At 37.5% G+C, this 26,002-nt stretch overlaps 1 protein-coding gene across 4 annotated transcripts; it reads left to right on the plus strand.

The window, feature by feature from the left end:
* Positions 1–1,483: 1,483 nt before the first annotated feature.
* Positions 1,484–25,657, plus strand: Kah (Kahuli). 4 transcript variants are annotated; one of them, XM_073985742.1, is made up of 4 exons: positions 1,484–2,389; positions 22,782–23,670; positions 23,732–23,922; positions 24,718–25,657. In XM_073985742.1, exons 2-4 carry the CDS (start codon positions 22,799–22,801, stop codon positions 25,509–25,511), a joined length of 1,857 nt encoding a protein of 618 aa, XP_073841843.1. In that variant the 5' UTR covers positions 1,484–2,389; positions 22,782–22,798; the 3' UTR covers positions 25,512–25,657. The 4 variants fall into 4 exon arrangements, with proteins under 4 accessions (XP_073841843.1, XP_073841845.1, XP_073841847.1 ...); XM_073985744.1 differs by having other exon boundaries at positions 1,580–2,389; positions 23,750–23,922; XM_073985746.1 differs by having other exon boundaries at positions 1,630–1,776; positions 23,750–23,922.
* Positions 25,658–26,002: the final 345 nt, after the last annotated feature.

A 26,002-nucleotide genomic window follows, 5' to 3' on the forward strand; every position in this document is an offset into this window, starting at 1 on the left:
TTCAGCCAGGTGAAAGGTACCGGCTATCGGGCTATATCAAAGTGTCTACGTATTTTTACAATTTTTGGTGGAAAAGTTTTATAACTGCAGGCAACCTCAAAAGTCAAATTACGGGTAGTTCCGTCAAACAATGAGCTAAGACCCTCAAAATACCGAAAATCTGGAGGTACCTTTATATGGGAGCTACACCAAAACATGGATCTATGTTGACGATTTTTAGTGAAGAAGTTTCGTGACCACTGAAAATATAAATGTTAAATTACAGCTAGAACGATTAAAAATTTTAGCTAAAATCCTAAAAATCGGGAGGTACCCTTATATGGGGGCTATACCAAATCATGGATCTATGTTGACGGTTTTTGGTGGAAACGTGTTTCAACCAATTTTGTAAATATTAAATTACAGTTAGTTTGGTCAAAAAGTGTAACTAAAATCCTCAAAATACCGAAAATCGGGAGGTACCTTTATATGGGGGCTATTGCAAAACCTGGACCTATCTTTAAAATTTTTAGTGAAGTAGTTTTTTGACCACTGGGTACCCTAAACATCAAGTAACAGGTAGTTCGGCCAGCTAAAATCCCCAAGATACCGAAAATCGGGAGGTACCGTTATATGGGGGCTATGCCAAAACGTTGACCCGTATAGGCCTTCTTCAAACTTGACCTGCCTATGGAGAAAATACACTCGGGTGCAAAAATACAGCGCTCTAGCTCAATTATTGTGGACGCTAGAGTGATTACAACAGACGGACAGCAGACAGACGGACGGACAGACGGACATGGGTATATCGACTCAGAATTTTATCCTGATCAAGAATGATGTTTAACTTTTAGTGACCATAGAATAACCGGTTCTTCTAGTGGTTATGGAATAACTAGTTATTCAGTGTGACATGCACTTGTTAAAATAATGGGTTATTAGGGGGTTTTGTAGTTACGACTACCAAAAAGTACTATATAAACCCATTAATTAGTATTTAGTAGATTTTTTTGCTAGACACATGCATTTACAGTTTGTCCCACGTTACGATTTTGTAATTTTTAATTCAAAGATGTTTGTCCTTAAGGAGCAATTATTGAAGGATATTTCAAAAAGTTGAAAAATATGGCCACCCTAATATACAAATACGTAGGTACACATGGATTTACGTCTATGTACATACATTGAAGGGGAACAACTGCAAACCCACATATGTGAGCACATTTCACAACGGACACGGATTTATTTTTAACTATACACACTTGTTCCTTCTTGAGAAGGCAGTGTGCTGCTCATTCGCTCCTAATGGGATGGGATCCACACGACTCATTATCGAAACATGCTACTGCCAGTGGTGGTAATGTAGTGGCTGCTGCTGCTGCCAAAAAACACAATGTTAACGCTCTCCCTCTCTCTCTGAGTATTTCTGCTTTCTCTCCTTTCAACGATCAGCGAGCGACTTGTGCCTCCCGGACTATCCCTAACAATCGGTGTTGTTTCCTTTAGAGACACGGTGACTATTCGAACACTTACGTAGACGTTCTCCTAAAGAAAGAAAATATAAAATAAACAAAAATTGGAAAACCAAATTACCGAGCGCAGACTTTTTTCAGATATGTAAAATGTAAGTGGCCGATTTGAAAATTGTTCAGTCCTTTACGAGATTTTCAACAGCAACAACGTGTTTTTTCTCAAAATCATCAAGAAAAAAAAGGAACATCAAGTCGAAAAAACACACACACCAAAAAGAAAACAATATTGAGAAGAGTGAAAAATTATAAACAGATTTCGAATAAAGTGAATACTTTTTTAAAGAAAATAATTTCTTGTGATTTTAATGAATGAGTAGAAGATTGTGCCAATTGATAAAAAACATCAAATACAATTTTTGGCAATTCGATAAATATAAGTGAAAAACAAAAAAACTAAATGAATGAATAAAATTATTTTTTTTTTTAATTTAAAAAAAGCTACAAAGTTACAAAATGCACTTGCATTGGAAGTTTGTTCGAATTTTGAAATATGGCTAAACATTGAAAACTGGATTATGGATGAAAATAGAAAAAACCAAATAATTTGGGGAAAAATTGTATTTTTTGTAATTTAAGTGTAAAAACAGACCAACCCTGAGGATTTAACCTAACAATTAACAAACCAAACGTGTTTTGTAAGTGAAAAGTGTCAGTCAGCCTGTTCGCCCGGCCTGCCTCCCACATAATAATTCGGACAATTTTACCCACAGTTTCAATAATATTGACTGAATCATCAATCTATATATAACTCAATATTTATTCTTCCTCTTCATCGATTTGTTGGAAACGAAAAAGCAACATTTCTTGTTTTTGTTTTCTTATTTCGCCAATTCGATTTTGTAGTTGATTTGATTCGATTTGACTTTTTTGTTACTTGGGTAAGTTTTATTTTCTTTAACGATTTCTTTTAAATTTTATTGAATTTAGTTTTGAAATAAATTAATTGCATTTACATTCATTCATTAACTTCACACCATCCTTGTCTCATTACATTTTAATGTAATAGATGAGTGTGTGTGTAGTGCTTTGTATGAAACAGTGGCTGTTAAAGTGATATGGTTGTTTTCATAAAAACGCTTCTATTTTGGCTCCGGTTAGCGATCCTGAAAAGCTTGGGTAAAATATGTAGTTTAAAATAACCAAAAACATTTTTTATGAATCGACTTCTGTGTGTGTGTATGTATGTATGTGCATATTTTTGTATATTTTTTATGAACCTTCGCACTTAAATTTGCATAAAATAATATTTTGGATTTTTGGCCAAGGTGGTTTTGTGTTTTTTCCGCATATGTTTCATTTTATAATTCATTCATTGCTTGTTTTACGGAATATGAGTCATTCCACGTCTGTTTTCTCTGTTTAAGAAATTCAAGTGGATTTTGAATTTAAAATAATTTTTTCATCGTTGAATAGATTAACTTTAGGAACAAGTTTAAACTTGTTCGAATATTCAGTTTTTATAACCTCAGCCTTATGGCTGATTCCATGGAAAATGTGCTCCATTAAATATTGGCATAAGATCCCATCTCAGACGTTTTGAATTCGATGTAGTCATGTTCGTCTGTCCGTTGTTGTTGTTGTTGTAGCATCTTAGGCGCTCCTATATTTTATTCAGTAATCGGATGAACTTGCACTCAGAATGTCTGCGGTTTAAGCCCTGACCGGAAGATCAAAATTTTAAAATTTTCCCAGTGCAATGCTGGCTTACATTACCTGAGTATTTCATGAATTTGTCCTCCTGCTCGCATTCGCACCTGAGGTGGATTGTTTCTTTTTGCTCATCAACTGACTCACCTCCACCACCCTTTCTTTGGTGGGGTTTCAAATTGGGACAGCTATGAGGTCAAGTTCCGGAGTGTCGTCCCCGCACTTATTAACAGTCAGTTTACCTGCAGTACGAGAGTTTGAGTAGCTGGCGGCAAATTTTGGGAGATTCGTTGTCAATGTCCATATTTGTGATGGTCAGGGATAAAGAGGTTGATGCATTTGTGGGTGTAAAGTACATCCACACATACATCAGTCAATGCTTAATTTTGAGGGTTTTGGGGTTTTTTTAAATTTCGTATTTCCATGAGATATTGGTTTATGGAAGGACTGAGGTTCACCGTGACATAGCCTTCTTACCACGGCATGGGCTCGACCGTTACTCGTTGAGTCGCCCGTTACTCGTTGAGTCGCCCAGGTATCAAATACAGTTGATACCCTAAGTTCAAACCTTGAAAACACCGATGAAAGAAAGTATTGTGGCGTCAAGCACCCGTATCGCTCAGTATTGTTATCGCCGGCGGGGGAAATAGACATAATGAGGCGGCTAAATAGACCTGGTCTTAACTGTGATAAAATCACTCGTGTTTGCCTTGGCAGCTTATGTCCTTCAGCTGCGTTGGAGGGGAGGTGATTTCCGAGTACGACACTATTTAAGCCTGTATGATAGGCTCGTTGATCTAGAGGTTATACCTTTAGATCTCTCCAGATAGTGATGATCTCTCCAGATAGTGAAGATCTCTTCTGCAATGGGTAGGTGGGGAAATATGTCCACTGGACCCAATACCCAAGCAGGTATTGCATCGCCAACATCTTTAAGATTGTTCAGTGGTGTCATTAGGGGGTACCGCTGCGTAGCGCTAACATTTGTATGCCCCCTGACACCGCATAGATTACCAAAAACCGGTCTAATGCTTGATTAAAGGTCATCAAGGTTTCTTTGTCAGCGCCCCAAGCCAGCGACTTGAGAAGTTCCTACTTCTGATTTTGTCCCGGGCAAGCGAGTTATACATGCTTGCCCGGACGAGTTATACATGCTGTCGTTTGTTACACCCAATACCTCGGAGTAGTTAGAGCTGTAAATGAGGGCAAAATCGACCAAATATACTCTGGGAAAGCCTCATTGAGAACCTTGTTCCTACTTTTGATCTTGTCGAACGTTACACCCAATATATTGAGGTAGGTCGGAATCAGGACACCATCGACAAGTATGCTTAGGAGAAGTCTTATTGAGAACCTTGTTCCTACTTTCGATCTTGTCGAACGTTACACCCAATACATTGAGGTATGTCGGGATCAGGACACCATCGACCAATATGTTCCGCGTGAGCATCATTGAGAATCTTATCACAAATAGCTATGGCTTGCGCGGACGATTTAGACATGCTGTCGAACCTTACATGCAATATCATGGGGTAGTTAACGGTCGGAGGCAGGACACCATGGGCCAATATGTTCAAGGGGAGCTTCATTTCAGCCGTCCAGGTGATGAACCGAGTGGCAGTGGATTTAGCGGCGGATATTTTCGTATTACTCAGATAGAGAACTGTACTAAGTAGCTAAATAGACATTTAACCTGTCACCTTATTTCCGCAACCTCAATTTTTAGACAATTGAGTACATATAATTCCTCAATTATTGCATTCAAGCTCCGATATATCAGAAATGATCGTTTTCTTACCGCGCCTGAAAAAATTTATTTTATAAGATACGAGGTTGTATCGATATGTCATCGACTATAGAACCGACGCCAAGACTGTACAATCATCCGCATACATTACGATCTCTATGTCGTCTGGTGAGTACGGAATTTTAGAAAGGTATAGGTTAAAAAGTTCAAGAGCCACCTTAACTGGTCGTTCGCATGGCCACCTCTGCTGACATCCTTGCCTAACTTCAGTAGCGGGGCTTCACAACTTTCATGGGTGGCTAACGATACATTGAGGACACTTGTTAAATACTCAACCCCGGGGTTTTTCAATTGCTTAAGAATGGTCTCCTCTCCTCGGCTGGGAGAACTCTTTTTTAGAGTAGCACACAGCACTCTTCATATCCATAGCACTTAACGACTCCTACATTTTGATCGCTATCTTATCGAAAAATGAGTTACAAAATTCCACTATTGATAACAACGAAATATTGGTTTAGCAAGAATGTGAATATTGCCGTAGTTAATGTCCAGAAAGCTCTCACCCAAGAAAGTTCAAAAATATCCATGATGGACTAAATTTGATCACTTTTTCATCTCTACCAGAAAAGTCAAAAACCGGATCTGCTCCAAGATGTGTCATGGTCATACTATTGGACCATTGGTCACAGGTTTTGATCGTACGCACTGTCGCTCGATTTGGTACATTTCCCAAATCAGATGTTGCTAATTATCTGATGTACTCATTTCGTGGCAGCAACGCGAATTTCGCAGAAAAAGTGGCAAAAAGTGGATGTTATCTGAAAAATCAAATTTGCGTTAAAAGGATTGGTCGCAAAATTAAAACTACAGTATTAGGTATGTATATCTCTTGTATGGAATGTCCCATATATGTATTTTTACATACATACATTAGTGTTTTATGAGGTTATGCGTAATTTGTTTTCCTTCATTATGGGAATATTTTGAAAATATTTTTCATAAAATCAAAGAAAACAACAAAAACAACAAAAACTCTTTAGCGCTCTCTTGCTGTGCGAAAAAAAAAAACAGCGAAAAACAAAAACACAGAATGGGAATTTCACCAGAAAACGCAAAAAATTAACGTGTGGCGACATTTCCTGAAAAAATCCCAACCCACAGAGTGTTCAAGTGAATTGGAAATATAATTGTTGTTGCCGGTGATGGTGATGGTGGCGGTGTTATTGTCTTGACCACCATCACGTCTTGGCTGCCACGACTATATTTTCTTTGGCTGTCTATAAAAGAATCATCATCATTAAAATATTTGCTTTTTTTGTTTTAATTTTTGTTACTTTTCTTTGTCCATTTGTTAGTTGCTACTGCTGCTGTTGTTGTTCTTGGTGGTGATGATTGTGCTACCGATTTGTTTTTGTTTAATTTTCTTGTGGTGTACTAAGAATGGGCATTTTGAACGGGGTGGGGGAGTAAAGTACCACATGCGAAGATCATTGCTTGTCAAAAACATGAACAAATAGATGGATGAATGGATGGACATAATGACAGAGTAGTTGAACATCCATATGCACAAAAAGTGTGTTATGTATGGTGAATGTATAAATCTGGTATTGCTAGCTACCTAGTCGATACTTAACATATGAGTGAGGGAGTGAGTGTACGTACAAGCATGAACACTTTCGCCACCCCGTGGTTAGTTAGGCCATAAGCGGACCCAACTCGCTTGTCAATATTAGAAAATGATCACATGTTGAACTAAATCGAACGGAATAGCGAGTGAGTGACCATGTGTCTCTTATCTCAGGAGATCGTAGAGACTTTGTAAAAAATAAAAACGAAATCGACCATAAACTAAATTGTCTTTAATGTGACATGTTGATATATTAACTACCTGTGAATATTTTTTTATGAATTTATTCGTAGCTATTAGCACTTTTTTTAAATGGACAGCTGGTCATGACTTGGGATAATTTAAAAAAAAAATGTATTATTATTCACAGTTTGTCAAAAGTAGTTTATATCAATTTGGGAACTTTAAAATGGATCTGTGTTAGCTGACAAAAGATAGATAGCTTGTATCGATTCTCTTTCGTGCTGAAAAGTTTTATATTTGAATTGAGAAGCAACGATGCAAAGCGTTTCATATTCAAAATATTCTCATATCGACACCGTTAAAGTTTTTTCAAATATTATTTTTGGTAAAAATGTTAGCATATCTTGTTTTGATATATAAATAAAGTCTTTTTTTATAATTTTAGTTTTAAAATATTATTTTTGAGAATTTACAAAATGACTAAAAAGTGGTGAAGCCTTCCATCCGTGAGGCAGCTTCGCCATCGACTCCCACCAACGGACTCTTAAACAGTAATTTATCATACTTCTTCCTTAAATATCAACCTTATGCAAAAAAGGAACATATTTTCTATTACATAATCAAAAATGAAAAATGAAATTTCAGTCAATTCGGGTGGATAATGTGGCTAAAAACTTCAACATAGCGAAAATCGGGCGGTACCGTTCTATGGGAGGCTATATCAAAACGTGTACCTATGTCCATAATTTTTTGTTTACTGGGAACCCTGCATTTAAAAATTCAGCCAATATGGTCGATGCCCATATTATTTAGAGCACAGAGTCTTATCTTCTTATATGGTTTTAATAATCTGGATTCATCCTGCCAGATGGTGCTAACTAGCGGATGCGTACCGTTTATCAACGTGTCACCTTTAGTCTTGAACAAATCGTCTGGTAAGCCATTGACTTTTTCAGCCGGATTTTCACTGTTCCTGGTCAGGCGGTACATGCCTTACTGGGATTTGATCTGTGGCATATTTGGCGTCTTCGTTAGTATGCGATGATTGTTTCCATAACCTTAGCAGACTATCTACACTTGTTACGAGACTTTGGTAGAATTTTCGGACTTGAGTCTAGCTCCTTAATGTTACGTTTTTTTTCAGATTCCTGCCTTTCCATTTATTCTTTTTATCTGCGGAAAAGGCCTTTCTCTTCTCTGCTATCCTCCCGATAACTTTACCATGCGCTACACGTTGGTACTGATTAAATGTCTTGATTGATGGTATCATAATTCCGACCACTAAATATCCCAAGGTTCTAGGGGCAACATTCGACAGTCTGTTCATAGCTATCTCCGACAAGCTGAGATGTAGGAATAAAATCCTCAAGTTCCTACCCGGCCGCAAATGGGATACAAGCAATGGGACCTTGTTGACCACCTACGTATAACACGATTGGTCGGTCTGTGGTAAGCTGTGCGGCGCCTGTGAGGTCCTAAGTGTAACGCGATGGAATAAAATTCAAACCTGTCAGTACGCCGTTCTGAGATCTTTAACATGGTGCCTCCTCGTGTCATCAGTATAACGCATAAGTATAACGCGATTGGTAGATTTGTGTTAAGCTATACGGCGCCTGTGTGGTCCTAAGTGCAACGCGATGGAACAATATTCAAACCTATCAGAACGCCGCCGTGAAATTTGCAATCAGTGCACCGTCTGCAACATATTCTTGGTAATACCATGGATTCCTTGGTGGAGGCCTCTGGTATCCAAGTATACATTTTACTACTGTTTGCATAGAATGAGCAATACTTTGTCTCGATGATCAATTTGATTTCTTGTGTTTGTTCCGTTGACAGTCATGTATCCTAAAGAATATCGATATGTTTGAACCTGGTGTCGCTTTCTTGCCGCTTCCAAGTCTAACAACCTCATTCCGTTGTCGGAGGTTTCATTGCGGAGACTGAATTTCAGGACTATTGGATGCCAATGATATTCTCCTTTCCAATTTTGGCAGGACCCCTGTCGGGAGGGGCATGAGCTGATGTTGAAGAATTTATCCTTTATCCGAATTGTTGCACCTAATTCATCCAGACTGAGATTGAAAACCAGATGTTTCTACATCCGATTAATCTAAAATATTGTAAAACATTTATATATGTCTATGTACATGTATATGTATAAATATAGTACGTATGTACATATATATAAAAATTCATATTCACAATTTTGTAGATATCGGAAACACAAGTCCAAATTTGACATATACCCAAATTACCAGCAGATATTCTAATTAGAAATGAAATATTTTCAATGTATACAAAAAAAAGAATAGAAAAATTTATTGGTTTTTATTTTTCGCTATGAACAAAAGTGCGGATTGTAAAAGAAATCGGTTTCTTTCACATTATCTCATTGCTACGAAGTGCAGCGAGTAGAGGTTATTTTTAAAAATTCATCATTCGTTTGTAATTATTATTAATAACGTGCAGATCCTTCAATAAATGTTTATTTATTTGCAATTTTTCTACGCTTTAGTGTTTATCTGATTGAAATCATGCATAAATCGTTCGGTAAAAACAGCAGAAGATCTAAGACCAATGCAATGATTTTGTTGTTGTTGTATTTGTTGCCGAACGATCTTCATCTATTACATGGGCCAAACAAGCGTGTGTGTATATTTAAGATTTTGAAAATATATTCAAATACGAACAGGTAAGATGTGTAATAGGGTGGCGTAAATGGCATAGATAGATTATATTAGGATCTAAATAGAGGATCAAAAACTTAGCCTCCCGCAGTTATATCCTTGTAGTAAATGCTGGAACCCACAAAACGATTGGGTTTCTGCCTCAGGTCTTTGGAAGGACATGCAAAATAATAAAGCAAATTTAGGAACCTATTCAATTCTGACTCTAATAGACTTTAATAGTTTTGCCTTTCATACCAGTCGATAAGATATCCAAAAAAATGTTTGGAAAACTTATGTTGAATTTTTATAATTATTTATTTTTTTATTGATTTTTTTTTGTGTTGCAAAAAAATCAGAAACATTTATTCTTCAAGCAAAAAAATTACGTTAACCTAATGTTCATTACGACATTCTACTCTCAATGTGTGACTGCACAAAAAGCGTCAGTGGCATCCACCACAGATAAATAAAGAAAATCATGCACCGTCAGTGTCCATTTATAATCGAACGAAAGAAAAAACGCATTCACCAAAGCAACACTTGTTAAATTTATTATTAAAGATTATGAATTCTTTTGATATTTTGACATTTAGAAAGAAACAACCTGAAGAAGTATTCAAAAAATTTACGTTTGCAAATGTCTAGCAAAAATTGAAAAAAAGAAACAAATCTCAAGAGCTTACATAGAAAGAGAAAATTTGATGTAAAGAGGAAACAAAGTATTTTTATAAGACAAGAGAGGAGAATGCCACTCTAATACCCCAGAATGTTCCATAATATATTTAATTTTCCTTCAAGTCTAAAACACGAAGTAGACTTTTGGCTCCCATTTTTGGTATATGTATATATGTAGGTCATATATTACATCTGTATGTTCTCTCCATCTTCTTTTATAGTTGGCCTGATATAACACGAATCCAGGTGTTTCTTGGATGTCCTCTTTTGCGTTGTCCGTGCAAGAACGACTTTGTCGATGTCTCAGTGTAGTCAGTACAACATGTTGCCTAAGCGATTCATTTCCTCCTGCGAATTTCTATATCGACATACCCGCCTCTCACACCCACCCTAACCTCCCCGTTCTTTCAGAAATTCAATATCCTATTTGTTGTTGTTGTTTTTGTTGAGGTGGCATTACTTCTCCAGAATTTCCTCCCGATCGTAGTTGAGCCAAAACTACTGTGGTTTGCCGTGGCAGCTGATGCTCCGCAATAGATGTTCCCCTCATAAAGATTCCTCCTGAAATGCCTAAATGGGGAGTCCTATCCACCATATGGTGACTAGTCGCCCACGGTAACATCCGAGTTGTACTGGACGAATCTTTGTCTCCTCAAGTATATGGTCCACTGAAGACATGAGGAGGCACCCTTTTGCAGTTCTCAGGGTGGCATTCTGACATGTTGGAATATTTTTAATATTTTTCCATCGCGTTGCACTTATATTCGTGGAACACAGTGGCGCCACATAGCGTACGTGGTCAACAAAGTTTCTTTATTTGCATTCTAATGCCTTCGGCTATGGACCATTTTCCCACATATCAGTTTGTTGGCATGCACGGATGAAGAGAACATGCTGTCCAATGTGACCCCTAGAATCTTACTATTGACCACGACATTTAACTCTCTTCTCACCTGGGCCATCCATGTGGTTAACAGAGTGACCGTAGAATTAGTGGCGGAAATCTACATATTCCTCGCGTGGAAAAAGATGGTAAGATCGGTTAAATAGGAGTTCAGTCTCTCACAGATGTCATCAGAGAAGGTACCTGACACCAGGATCGTGCAATCATCAGCATACGTAACAATCTCGATGCCGTCTGAAGGGGGCGGAAAACAGGAGAGGTAGATGTTAAACAGTTCCGGAGATATCACCTCACCTTTAGGAACTCCCTGTTTCACTATACGGGGTTTGGACTTCTTGTTCCTAAATTCCACTTATGACTGGCGTCCACACATACAGAAAGGCTGGAGGGTTGTCTGCTCAATGTCCTCAAACAGCGTGGAGTGTATCACAGCCTTTTGATAAGTCAAACGCCAACATCACTGTTTAATCACACGGCTTATTCTGGTTCAGCGCTGATGTCGTGCTTTGCTGCTTACGGAATCCATGCTTATGATCGGAGACTGGATAGCTATTTCTAACGCTGGGGAGGACAAAGGTATCAAGGATCTTTGCTACGGGCGACAAAAGCGAAATCGGCCTGTACAATTCACTTTTTTCTGGTATCCTTGACTGGCTTTAGTAGCGGGACCACCGTGCCCATTTCCCAGACTTCGGGAACAATGGCTAAAGGTTGAAAGCACATGCAGCTGTTTCATTATTACCATAGAGATTCCATCAGGGCCCAACGCTTAGTATGATTTAGCGTCCCTGATGGAATTGGCAACATCATCCATTGTAAACTGTGTTGGTTCATCCTCGACAAACTGTCGGTTGAAACAACTTGAGCACCTCTTCGGAGCAAAGAACGTAACATCGCCAAACGTGACTGAGGTCCTGTCTTCCTTCTTTGAAGGATTCTAGAGTGACTTAACCGTTGTTCACAATTCCCTTATACCGACTCCATTGTTACAACTCTTCAGATGATTGAACCACTTGTTCCGCTTATGCTCGCCGATCAACCTGTTAACTTCCAGTCTCAGCTCCCAGACTCTGGTTTCTCTGGGTTGGCTCGGCGAAGCTCATCATGCTCATTTGCTAATCCCGTCGCTTCTGCTGGGAAGTTTGGTCTCACTTCGGGTATTCAACCAGCATTTATATTGCGAGCAACTGCAGCAATGATGATGTCTCGCTACTTGAACATCAGAAGGATTTTGCAGATCTCTGAAGCGGTGATTAGGGAACTCTCTGAAAATCGGCCAATCGGCTTTCTCATGATTGACGAAAGTGTGGCGTTTAGATGTGATGAAATCGGGCGGTCTCTAATGGAGACATTGGTCTGATCCAAGTGAAATTACGGGTTGCCTGTTGACGTCATTTATCAGATCAGGAGACATGAAGGTTATGTGTGATATGGAACAAGGGTAGCTTGATAGAGTGGTCTACTTCCAGATCGATTAACTCTGATCCGCAATACGCCATTTTCTCTTCTATTTCATTTCCTTTGATGTTGCAATGACCCTGGACCCAACACTAGGTAACGGTTGATTTTAGCGTATTCAGGACGTCCTTGCAGGTCAAAACTGTCCCAGACTTGGGAACTGAGTGATTTAAGGCCGCTTATCTATCCACGTATATAGTCACAGGTCCAACTAGGTTCGTTTTCACGTTCTGCGTTTTTATTCCAAAGATCTCGACTTAGAAGACTTGCAGTTTCTGTTACAGCTGTATGAGAGCCGTAAGATGAGACTATCGCTGTAGACGCCTTCTCCTGTTCCCGTTCCCATCTTGGAGCCAGCCATTGGTATATACTTCTATACCGAGTAGAGTTGGGGAGTTGTCAAGGGTCCAGGCCTCTCTGTGGGGTATATGTACATTAATCTGGACGAAGTCCAATTGTGGTGATAAATAATCACGGATTATCCGCGAAGTACTCTTCATGGCACCGGAGAGTGGTAATGCTGTCGCCTTTTGGACCTTTTTTATAGTTTGTGGAGATACGATGTTTTTCTCAAAGCTTTTTAGTAAGAACTTGGCATACTGTGCTCGTCAAAATCGAATGAATGACCTGTGGTCTGAGTCCCCACTTTCCAATCTTTTTCCAATGGAATTCCTGCATGAATATAAAGGCGAGAGGTCTATTCTTGGGTCATTTAAACATTTCCAATTTCAATTCCTCATAATTCTGCAATCTATGCAATTGGAATTGGAGATGTAAATGCAGAGATCCTAAAATTTGGTTCATGAGAAACCGCTGGATCTAATGCAACTTTGGGAACAATATTGAAAGTTTAATTTAAAAACCTATGTAGAAAGATGCTAGTACAAATCCTTCTCCTATTTAACTACACTCATTAACTTAACTACGCCCATGAATATCAATATCGTACAGCGAACAAAGGAAAATAAAATTTACAAAAGCGAAGGCATACAATTCTTCTCTTCCGAATATTGATTCGATTGAATGCGCCAAAAAAAGAAAATCTCATGGAAAGTAGAACACAAATAATATAATCAGCAATGGTATGCAATGGTACCTTTGTATTTTCAATTTTCTTGTTTTTCTTATTGATTGTTTGTGAATTGGGAGAACGGGGTGAAACTGAATATATTTCTTTGTGTATATGTATGTAGATTTCTCATATTCCAATGCTATGCCAACAACTACTTAACCATAGTCGTCGTAATGATTCTGCATGCTGAGTTGGGCCTAAAACAAAAACAACAATCATATAGGCGGACACTCGTAAAATTTGTTGTGACACTAAATTATGAGTCTTTGAAAATTTACAAACATCGTTTTTCTACTCTTAGCTAAATTGTACAATCAATGTCAGATTTAATGATAATAAATTAAATGATATAAATTTCAAAAAAACAAAAACCAAGTACAGAACTGAAAAAATACACACATGCTGCAGCATGATCAACAGATATCGTGCAATTTAAAAACAAACCACAACAACAACAAAATATAAAACTGTTACATTTCATTAAAAGAAATTCGAAATGTTTGTATTTAATTCAATTTTTTTTTGATTTCAATATTCCGTTCAATTCAATGTCCTGTCCCTGCCATTTAGAATGGTTAGCTATTGAAAGAAATTGACAATTTCAATTTAGTCAGTTATGGTATTGTACAACTGTAAGATCCTTGGAGTGTTGAGGTTTGTGGCAAGGTACATTGTCTAGTATTTATCTTACATTTTTATTTAAAATTAAATCTAAGATTATTAAACGGATATCCCTGATAAATGTTCAGTCAGAAGCATCCCTTCTATATAAAAATCTTACAACGATCATATACCTCGATTTTTGTATGTTACCAGGGATGCACGATAACTTTCTGGCCCAACAATGAAAATGCGAATATTTACCATCAAACAGTATAATTTTTACACTTTATCGTGCGCTCAAATCAATTGTTGAAGCGCCATTTCCACTCCGATTGAGACACCTCCAAAACATGGTTTTTGAACGTTTTTACAGCATCTGGCGACGAAACTCGTTGAACACACCTTTTTTCTTGTTCTGTGGGAATCAAATGAAGTAATTGTGTGCCAAGTCAGGGCTGTCCACGTTTTGTCCCGTTTTTCGAATTTTTCTGGAGACTTCAGGCAAACAAATTGTAGTGTATCAATCAGAATTAACCCTTCTACCTTCCTCAAGCCGTATAGTAGCCAAATTATCAGTCTAGTAGAAGGAACATACGACCCACAGTTGTTCAGAATCGTGTTTTTCCTTGTCAAAACTCTGTATCTTTTGAACGGATAGAGATATTTTCATAATTTCCAGCTTTCCGATGTATTGAAAACATTTTGACGACATTGGTGACGACAAAAACTTGGTGTTTTGGACCGGAAAATCGATTCCTGAACCACTGTGATCTGGTTTGAATCGATGTGTGAGAGCTCGCATTGTATTGTTCGTTCACGCAAACAAATCGTAGTGTACCACTCAGAATCAACCGTCATACGTTCCTCAAGCCGCCACATGGTCATTTTGACCGAAGACTCTCGAACGGATGAACCGATTTGGTCCAAAATTTGGCTTTCGTAATATTTTGTCCAAACTTAGCTTAAGTTCGAAGATGGGTTATATCGGTCCACTTCTTCCGGTACCTCCCCCCACAAAAGTTCGGAAAACTTGTGTGCACGATATCTCTTGAAGGGAGTAACCGATGCAGTCCATACTCTGCACATCGTGAAATTTCTACTAGACATAGCTGAGGTTCCAATAAGGATTCAATCGGTCCACTCCTTCGGGTACCTCCCACACAAAATTTCGGAAAAGTTCAATTTAGGACCAGCTGTCGAATCGCTTCTGTTTTTGTTGTAACATATTGTATTCACTGTCCCCATACGACGGTACCAGTTTTATCTGAGGCAAGTCCATACTTCCTGAGAAAATAGCCTGAAAGGTGCAAAAAGCCCCTATGACACCGTGTGTGGTGGTTGGAGCTCGAGATAACTCTCGAAAGCATTTGCCGATTCGGTTTAAAATTTGGCCTTCGTAATATTTTGTCGAAACATAGTTCAAATTCGAAGATAAGCCATATCGGTCCACTCCTTCAGGTACCTCCCCCACAAAACTTCAAAAATGTTCGGAAAATTTGTGTCCACGATAACTCTTGAAGGGAGTGACCGATGTAATCCATACTTTGCACATCCTATATATCTACTAGATATAGATCAGGTTCGAATATGGACTATATTTGTCTACTCCTTCTGGTACCTATCACACAAAATTTCGGATAAGTTCACTTTACGACCTGCTTTCGAATCACTTTGATTTTTGTTGAAGCGATTTGCGGTAAAAGTTTTTCAGGGGCAAGCCCATATTTCTTGGGAAAACAGCGCGAAAGGTGTAAAAACCCCTATGTCACCGTATGTGGCGGTCAGAGAGCACGATAACTCTTGAACTGTTCAAACGATTTGGTCCAACATTTGTACCAATATTTTGTCAAAATTTAGTTTAACTTCTAAAATGGCCCACATCGGTCCTCGCTAAGAGTACCTCCCACACAAAAGTTCAACATTAGTTCAGTTAATTCCTAATCCACATTTTTGTCGGCAAGTTCAAATGTCCAAAAAGGGCCACAAAATTCTGAAGAGACCCTAAATACATTCGATCTGTCCGTAGATGAAAGTTTCACATCACATTGGCTGAGGGTATATATCTGTCGGCAAAGCCGACTGATACTTTTTTACTTGTTTTTTATTCATAGTGCTATAATCGATAATAAAAGATTGATTAATTGATCGATGCACTCTTGCCGTGAAATAGAGAAGAAAATATTCACAAGTAAAATAATTTTTGTTTTCAAAGTAATAATGTCATATGGCAAACTGTCCTGAGTACATTTAGGCTAAAAGCTATCCAACTTTCCGAAAAAATTTCATATGGTACCTGGCAACACGCGGTGTTGACTAGGCCAGAAAGTTATCGTGGAGCTCTCGTAATAAAATATGAAACTGTTCACAGTGTGTATTTATATAGAAAGACATCATTATTTATATAGAAAGACATCATTTCAAGTTTACTTCAAAATACCCTCACCAAAAATAGAAATAAAAATCTTTCAGTGGCGTTGATAATGGCAATGATGCTACAAAATAAAGCTGGTGGTTAACAAAGATCTTTGCACCGAGTGCACTCGATTCGACAAGTACTCCTCCACAATGTTAAATATATTTTCTGCTGTTTACAAAGAATTTTTCCATTAAAAGGATTTTGAACTTTGTTCAATAATATTTATAATGCATTTCAATTTATTAAAGCGGTGAATGGATATTTTCAACACTTGCTGGAAACCTCATTCCCTGTTACTGGTGGTTGTTTGTGCTGGTGGTGGTGTTGGATGTGTGTTTTCTTTTGCACCTAAGAAAATACGGAAATTTATTGCAGTTTTCATATTTATATACCATAATTTGTGGAGGAGAGCCATTATTATTTAAATTAAACTAAAATAAAAATTGTTTAGAATTGTTTTAATCATGTAGTCATAAATTCAAAGTTTAAATATAATTAAGTAATTTAAATATCACATTTGGCAATCTGACATTATTGAATTTGTAGTTTGATGTGGTATAATTGCCTTTGCATAAGTGAAAACATCAGAAAAGTTTAGCAGTTTTACAACATTTCCTTAGAGAAGCCCTTAGTAGTGCGATTCTGTAATTAATTTTGCCGTTGCCGACAAAAGTCTGTTAAAATAACATGTATATAATTTCGGTAACTAACAAATTTGGGAAGTTAGCGATCAAAATTAATTATTCGCTAAGTGATTCCAACTTTTGTTTAAACATTTCAGACCATGGCAACCAAAAAATACAGTTACAGAATCACCATCACCTTCAATGGTAGTCATAACTTTTAACTAACATCCAGGGGTAATGTGGGGCGTATGGGTAATATTGAAAATAATAGTTATTTAATTGCAGCCAACATACGCCACCGTGGTGTGAATTTTTCAAAACATTTTAATTGTTGAATATACAAGAAAAATTATAAATTCTTAATGTAAACACTAAACACGCTTCCATCTATATTATCTTTGTTTTTCAAATTTAATCGTTTTAATGTTTGTTCAGCACCTACCCTCCCACCTTTCGCCTTTTCGTCTATCACACCCAATTTGGCACAACACCTTGTAATGCACTGAGTAATTATTATAGAGAGGAGACCCACTTGTTCTCGACACTATCATGTTTTCGTCCCAATTATTGAACTAGGTTAAGTGCCCAATGCTGCGAAGAAGCACATGTGTGTTTGTGTGTATGTAAGTACATGCATTCAATCATATTCAAAGATATAAAAAACGGGCTTTTTGTTGTTGCTGCTGTTTAAAATCAACAACTAAACGAAATCATATCGGACATTACTTTGCTCTGTTGGTCATTAATTTGAATATTGAAATTGCTTGAGATTGAATAAATAAACAGACACAGATACACACATATAATAAATCCATGTACAATATACAGGGTGCCGTCAAATTTATGTATGTTGGCGATGTAAACATGGGTATGATAGATACAGTTAAATGATTCTGATTGACCTTAAGACCAAATTCAAGAATTTGTGTTGGTTTTTCTAGGGAGAGTAAATCAGCATATACCGCGCAAAAGTTTATAAAAAGGTCAATAAAAGAAACAATTAACAAGTTAACTCCGTTTAAAATCGACTGAGCCGAACTTTTTATACCCTCCACCATGAGTTGTATTGAAGTAAAATGGAACAATTAGTTATCTATCTTTTATAAAAGTACTAAGCTCTTCCGCCACGTCAAGACTTATTTCTAGGAGAAGTGGAATATGCTAAGAGAAGAATATCAGTTTCTTTTAAACACGGTTTAATTCGAACCAGAAGTTTTTCATAGGTGAAATGAAAACTGCACTGAGGGTATTTGCTACCGCCAAAATTTTTGATATTCTGGTCAGGGATTGAACCGTAGACCTTTTGGCAGTAGAAAAATGCTTTAAAAAACGTCACATCGGGCGATATTATTTATGTTCCAATCGGAGAATCCGCTGTACAAAATTACAGCAGCTTCAGTCGGGGGAATCATTTTGTAGGGGTCATGTGCGCTTACATTTTTTTCGGACACGTTTTTTACCACTAGAAAATGTAGCTAAAGTCCTCAAGGTTGGTAAAATCGTAAGGACCCATGATATTGGGGTAATGCCAAAATGTGGAGTTATATCGTCAATTTTTCGTAGGTACATTTTTTGAAACCTTAGAATTTTAAATGACAAATTATTGCTATTTTTGTATGAAAATTATCCTAAAATCCTCAAAAAGCAAAAACCCTAAAACATGACGAAAATCGGATATACCTCCTGTCTTATATAAAGGTTCTCTGTATAAATGCTGTATTCCCATAGCGAAACTACTAATTTTCAGTAAATTCGGTTAGATAATGTGTGGGTTACTTAATCTAGCTAAACTCTTCAAAATACCAAAATTAAAATACAAACCATTATACAAAACCATAATCTGTATTGACAAATTTCTGGGGAAAAGTTTTGGGCCCTAAAGAAGACTAAATGCCAATTTTCAGCCATTTCGGAGTGATAATAAGGCTGAAACCTTTAAAATACCGAAAATCGGACGGCATCGTTCTATGGGGCCTATATCAAAACGTGGACCTATCCTGAAAATTTTCTGGAGGAAAGTTTTGCAGCCTCAAAGAAGACTATGTTACAAATTTCAGTGAGAAAATGTGGCAAAAACTTTTAAAATATCGAAGATCGGGTGGTACCGTTTTATGGCGCTATATTAAAGCGTGGTGCTATACTGACAAATGCCTAAGGGAATTTTTGTAGCCCCAAGGAAGACCAAACACCAAAATTTAGTCATTTCTGTTAGAAAACATGGCAAAAACCTTCAAAATGCGGAAAATCGTGTGGTACCGTTCTATGAGGTCTGTATCAATACATGGACCAATAGCCTTTTTTAATATCATCCAAGGTGTAATAGAAACTTTTGTATCAAATTATACAACGTTATCTTAAATATTGCTAGCTGTATCTTGGTTTCAACAGAAGGAATGTATATATTTTATATGGTCTCCGAAGAATATATCAATGCGTTACAAACAGAGTGACAAAGTTAATCATACCCTCCATGTTACAGTGGAGGGTATAAAAAACTACCAATATACTTTGACGGACAGTAAAAACTGTTAGCTAAAACTTTGAAATAATGTGCAACTTTTTTACCTCGGAACCAACATCAATCAAACAGTAAAATAATAATATCGTAACACAGGGAGGGGACCTATTTATTCCACGGACAGGCTATACGAAAATAATCCTAATTTATTAATCTGATACAAAACAAAAAGTCACTCATATCAGGAATATTCTCATGCCAGACGATGTAGGTCAGAGCAACGGACGTTTCGATAGGTAACCACAGATCATTCGGGACCAAACGTAACACAGCTTTGTTATTACGCTTTGACGTAAACAAAGTTCCCACTAGCCTTGCTCGCATTAGGAGACGTACAGAGTTCCTGCAAAAATGCGCAGACTGGAGGGAGTTTGGTCTGCTCATTTCTTCTTATTAGCTAAAATTCCAGTTCATTGATGGTTTTGGGATCCTTTTTAATGTACCGACTGCAGTATGATATTGTCCTTCCGCTAGATTTTAATCCATTGGTTTGGGGGGACTTTCTCCTCGAAGAGATTGTTCATCTCAACCTTTATTATTTATTTAAAGTGTCATAGACGAGGAGAGTGAGATGAATGCACTTGTGAAGGTGAAGACTGATGTTGCCAAGACATCCAACCCTACATCAGTCGAAGGTTGATTGCCAGTTTTGGTTTTTATATAATCAGCCTTTAAGCTAAAGGGGGTATATACACTTTGATACGACCAAAAATGTTTCTCACCGAAATATTCGTTTTAGACCCCAGGTATGTTTGGACGAAATCTGTTTCAGACAATTTAGAGTCGATTTAGCCATGCCCGTCCGTTCGTCTGTCTGCCTGGCAGTTGCGCATGATAACTCGAGATTCGAACCAAAGTTTACACTTCGTAATATTTTAATCTTGCCCAAACTTAGTTCAAGTTTGAAGATGTACCAAATCGGTCCACTCCTTCGGGTACATCCACCACAAAAATTCAAAACGTTTCTGTGAAATTGAATGATTTATACCTCTTGATGGGAGCAATCGATTTGTTCCAAACTTTGAACATCGTATAATTTTTCCCGGATAAATAACGGGTTTGAATATAGGCTATGTCAGTCTTCCCACACAAAATTCAGAAAAGGGAAGTTTAAAATCTTCTCTGAAATCGTTTTATATTTTTTCAGCAGGTTTCTGTTGCGCACCCCTTTACGGCAGTACAATCTTTTTCGGGGACAAGTCCACTTTTCCTGCGATAATGGCCTAAAAGATCCAAGAAACCCTTATGGCTCCAAAATGGCAAATCCGCAAGATAACTCTAGCAGGGAGTTTTTGATTGGTCCAAACGTTGCACATTGTATTATTTCATCTAGTCATGGAATATGGACTATGTCGATCCAGTCCTTAGGACAGTTTAACAACTCATCTCGGATCATTTTGAAAAATTTTACCAAACGGTTCTGCGTGCGGCCCTTTTACGATGGCGCAATTGTTTCGGGGGCAAGTCCATACTTCCTAAGATAATTACCCGAAATCTCCAAACAGCCTGCCGGCACCAACTAAGCTAGGTAGAAACCGATTTGGTCCAAACATTGTACATCGTTTTATTTCTTACAGCCTTGAATTCTGTCTGAATATTGACTACATCGGACCTTCCTTTCGGGTACCTCCCACACAAAGTTTGGAAATATTCCAGTTTAACGACTTTATTTTTGTTGGAAACATGTTGTGTATGCGGTAAGTCTGGCAAACTATCGATAGTCCGACTGTCGTTTTTCTTGTAGTTTTAAAACAAAAATTACTTCGGTCTCCAAAACATGTTTTTGGGTTATCTTTCGCGATTTGTTTAAAAAATAATTGCTTTGGAGCCCGATATAAAGAAAGCCTTACGATAGTTTGCCAGCTTTAGTATGCGGCCCTGATAAAGACGGTGCAAATCCATACTTCCTGAGAGATTGGAACAAAAACTCAAAAAACGTCGGATATATTGTGTTTGCTTATTATCTTTAGGTCCGAAGCTAGGTGTATATCTCTGTCGGCACATCTGAATGATACTTTTTTACATGTTTTTTGTTTCGGTAATAAAAGTTTTTTTTTGCCAAAGAGATTTACTTTGGTGCATGTAAAACAGAAATATATGGACTTCCATGCAATTGGTATCAAGTAGTGTCGATAAACAATGACAAAGAAGGGGCTCAAAACCAATCAAGACATTAATAAGCCGATTGCAAAATAGTCGGACAGCTGGGTTACCCTACGAGCTGTTCAGGACCGAGCGACTTGCTTATAAGGTGTTTGCATCATACTGTTCGGACAATCGAGGAATAGGAATCTATACATTCTCTATCCTATTTCTATATTTACTTCTCTCTTCCATCTATAACATCTGTACTTGATCATAACAATAATGTAATGTTAATTACCTATTTTATAGAATTATTTGCCGTTATGTTTACCATAAGGAAGTGATAATACTGCTGAAAATTACTGTCCATTTGAAATAAAAATCTCAAGTTAAATTTAATAAAATAAGTGCTACAAAGAAACTGATGTAAACCCCAATGATTCAGTGCAATGTGAAAACACACAATTTTGGCCAACCTTGTATTGAAATGAAAAAGAACAACAACAAAAACTACAACAAATAAATTTGGCCTCAATTCAAATCATTAGAAATAAATGAGCAGATATATGTACATTTGTATGTAACGGACATCAATTTGTGTATATATGTATGTATGTATATACGATGGGCAATGTGTACATCAGTTTATAAATGTTGACTTTTAATTTATATTCCGCTCAATCGTTTATAACATGACGCACTTAAGTTGATGCAGCAGGTTGTTTTGACAAGTGGCCATCTCCTTCACACACCCTATTGTACAAGTGATGGATAATACCACAAAATGCACTTAAATATATAGATATATATAATACATGCAGGCCTTCCATCTTCTACGTCATATATTTCAAAATCACATTGTTTTCTTTCGTTGAAATGCATTAACGGAAGCAAAAAACAAAGACAAATTGTGTTGTCATTAAAATATTTCAAAATTGTATTAATTTGTTGAATATTAGACCAACATGCTTTCTAAACACAGACAATGGAAATAAATTAAATTATATTTTTGTTTGTTTTGTTTCTTCTCTTTATAGAAAAACTTTTCTACAAAATGACCAAGGAACAGACAACTGTTATACCCGAAGAACTGTATAATTTAACGCAATTGGCCGAAGTGGCAGCTGGACGTTTAAACACAGCCTCAGAAGACCAGAAGAGTCCAGTTAAACACCGCCACAGTGCCATAAATGGCGAAATGGAGTCACTGATCGACGATGAACGTCGTGAGGCGTTGATGATTAACAACCATAAAACACATGGACTGACGAAAGATTTGCAAGGGCATTCACACGAGAATGATCATCACAACGAAAAACAGCACCATTTACCCACTACAACGACAACAACAGCAACCGTGAATTGTGAAATATCCGCCATAAAGACAGAAAACAGATCTCCCGTGCCGCCATTTGAGGAATACCACCAACAAGAACAATATCATCTTCAGCAACAACAACAACAACAACACCAATACGGCCACCTTCAACATTTACATCACAGCCAGCAACAGCAATCACGTTCGCCACATCATCACCATCATCTTCATGTTTGTACTTCAAATGGTGCAACCTTCTATTCATCTTCGGATGATGACTCCAACTATTATAGTCACAAAGTATTTGATCGCAAGAAATTGCGTAGATCCACAATATCAGACAATTCACCACGCTATGATGAACACTCCTCGTGCAGTAGTAAATCGGGTAGCAGTAGTTGCAGCAGCAGCAGTAGCAGTGATGAGCAGTGCTACGGGAATCAACATCAACACAAAAATGATACCAACGAAGATATGTTGCAACACATGCAACTGGAGTCAAGTGGTAGCACAGGTCTAAACCTACTCGATGATGAACACATTTGTCCGGAATGTGGTAAAAAATATTCAACATCTTCGAATTTGGCTAGACATCGACAAACCCATAGGTCAGTAAAGTAGGATTGAATACGAACATGAACTGGAATATAAAAAAATTTCTAATTTTAGTGATGATTTACATTTTAGGTCGATTATGGATAAAAAGGCCAGACATTGTCCGTTTTGTGAAAAGGTTTATGTCTCGATGCCGGCCTTTTCTATGCACGTACGTACCCACAGCCAGGGTTGTGAGTGTCAGTATTGTGGTAAGAAGTTTTCGCGGCCGTGGCTGTTGCAGGGGCACATTCGAACACATACCGGTAAGTTTTTTTCATGTTGTTTTAAGATCGATGTTCATTAGGCACGGTGCTCATAAACAAACTTTAAATGAAAGGAGCATACACCTGGCAAATTTTTGCGGATTCTGAAACTAAAATGTTTATAGATTAGAAAAATCATACACTCTGCTAATTGCGTGGGGACGTCCTCATTGACGTAGGTGCTTCCTCAATGACGCAGCACTATACGACTCTCAGACAGCGCTATAACACTCTGGTCATGCCACAACTCATGATGAGCTTTGAAGTCCCCTAAGACCTGTCGGTTATGACTTCCCAAGAGAGGTTTAATGTTGCGCCTATAACCTGGAATGCAACTATTTATGGGGGATATATACGGATCCTCATCCTGTTCTCGGATGTTCAATGTGTAGGCAAAATTTTCAGATGGGCCAAAGGTTTTCTTTCTTTTCTTTCCGTACGGCATGTCTTAAGACACCATTTGTAGAGAAGGTTTTCATGGCTGAATACTCAGGAAATGTCGCCAACATTGCGCTGACTTTTTTCCCACCGTAAAAAAATTAGATCTTGTCTGATCTGTGTATCGAAGTGGATATTCAGCATATAAGACGGGTGTGCATGCCGTTGCATCACTGTGCCACCAAAGCGGGTATTGGGGAAATTTTTCATGAATATTTAGCAAGTAAAAAAGACATACCTAATCTCTTATCTACCTCAGCCACAATTACTCTTTTAATCGCTTTTCGACACAGATTTTAAAAATTATCACTTTTATGAACTTGTTTTTTAATATTTTTCCAATTTTTCCCCTTGCAGGTGAAAAACCCTTCAAATGTAACGTTTGCACCAAAGCCTTTGCCGATAAATCGAACTTGCGAGCCCACATACAAACACATTCGAATACAAAACCGCACACCTGTAAACGTTGTGGCAAAGCGTTTGCCCTAAAATCATATCTGTACAAACACGAAGAGTCTTCCTGTTTGAAGAATCATCATAGAGGAGGAGGAGGTGACAAAGAAGCTAGAAGCAGTCGATCCCAGCACAGTCATCAACAAAACGGCAACAAAAATAATATGACAACACATAATTATGGATTGCCAGGCAATATTAATAATGTTATTGGTGCTGAATCGGCTAAATCTACACTGGCCACAAAACTATTGCAAAAGGAAAAGGATAGGCAACAGGCGGTGTTGCAATATGCTAGTGTGGCTGCTACGAATACAAGTGTGGGAGCTTTGCAAATTATTGCTCTGCCCAGTGAAAATCCAGCTGTAATTGATAGGCAACAGCAAAGCAAATCCTATGCCATGCTCACGAATCCCATTAGTGGTGAAGATTATGAACACTACAAACGCATCAGTGTCATACAAACACCGGCAGTAAGCAGTCACCTGTTTTCGCCAGGCCTTAATGTGGAGGTTAATCCAGCAACTACTACTGCCACCCATATGCAAGTTCAATTTTACAATACAACACCAACAACGGCCACTACAAACGCGCAACTGCAAGATCAACCGGTTGACTTTTCACCCAAAAACAATTTTACACATTCAGCCAAAACAAGTCCTTTCGAATTGACCGGCAATTATGCCATTGTGGCCTAAACAAGTATTGAAGTAAGAAGCAAGAGAGAGAAAAAAAATATAATGAAACAGGAAAAAGACAACAAATGTATCTCAAGAAATGTTTAAGAATTTATACATATCTACAATGAAACTGTGCATAAAACAAACAAAACCAAAAAAAGAAAGATATGAAAGCAACAACAAAGTAAAGACAAAGGATACATAATCGAAAGGCTTCCTTCCTAAATATCCTTGAAAAAAGAATGAAAGAATAGCAAATAATGTTGATGGTATTTTATGATTTTAGAACAACACACACACATTAATATTTACACATAAACAAAGTAGAGTTTAAGTTAATAGAACCAAAAAACCAAACAAATGTGATAGTAAATTTACTTACATAACATAGACGTACGTACTTACTCTTGTACATTATTTATACTTCCAAAAGTGTACACTTATTTTGTAGTTTTTATATAGAATTTTCCAAAAATTAGATTTTTTGATAGATTTCATTGTTTTTTTAC

Source organism: Musca autumnalis, unplaced genomic scaffold, assembly GCF_047663935.1.
Source record: "Musca autumnalis isolate F117 unplaced genomic scaffold, ASM4766393v1 scaffold_4, whole genome shotgun sequence".
NCBI lineage: Eukaryota > Metazoa > Arthropoda > Insecta > Diptera > Muscidae > Musca > Musca autumnalis.

What these genes read in the sequence shown, in the direction of transcription:
- Kah (XM_073985742.1), top strand. Translation starts at nt 22,799, where the DNA reads ATGACCAAGGAACAGACAACTGTTATACCCGAAGAACTGTATAATTTA. An exon ending in AGACATCGACAAACCCATAG is followed by an intron (nt 23,671 to 23,731) that starts GTCAGTAAAGTA and finishes TTCTAATTTTAG; the next exon opens with TGATGATTTACATTTTAGGT. An exon ending in GCACATTCGAACACATACCG is followed by an intron (nt 23,923 to 24,717) that starts GTAAGTTTTTTT and finishes TTCCCCTTGCAG; the next exon opens with GTGAAAAACCCTTCAAATGT.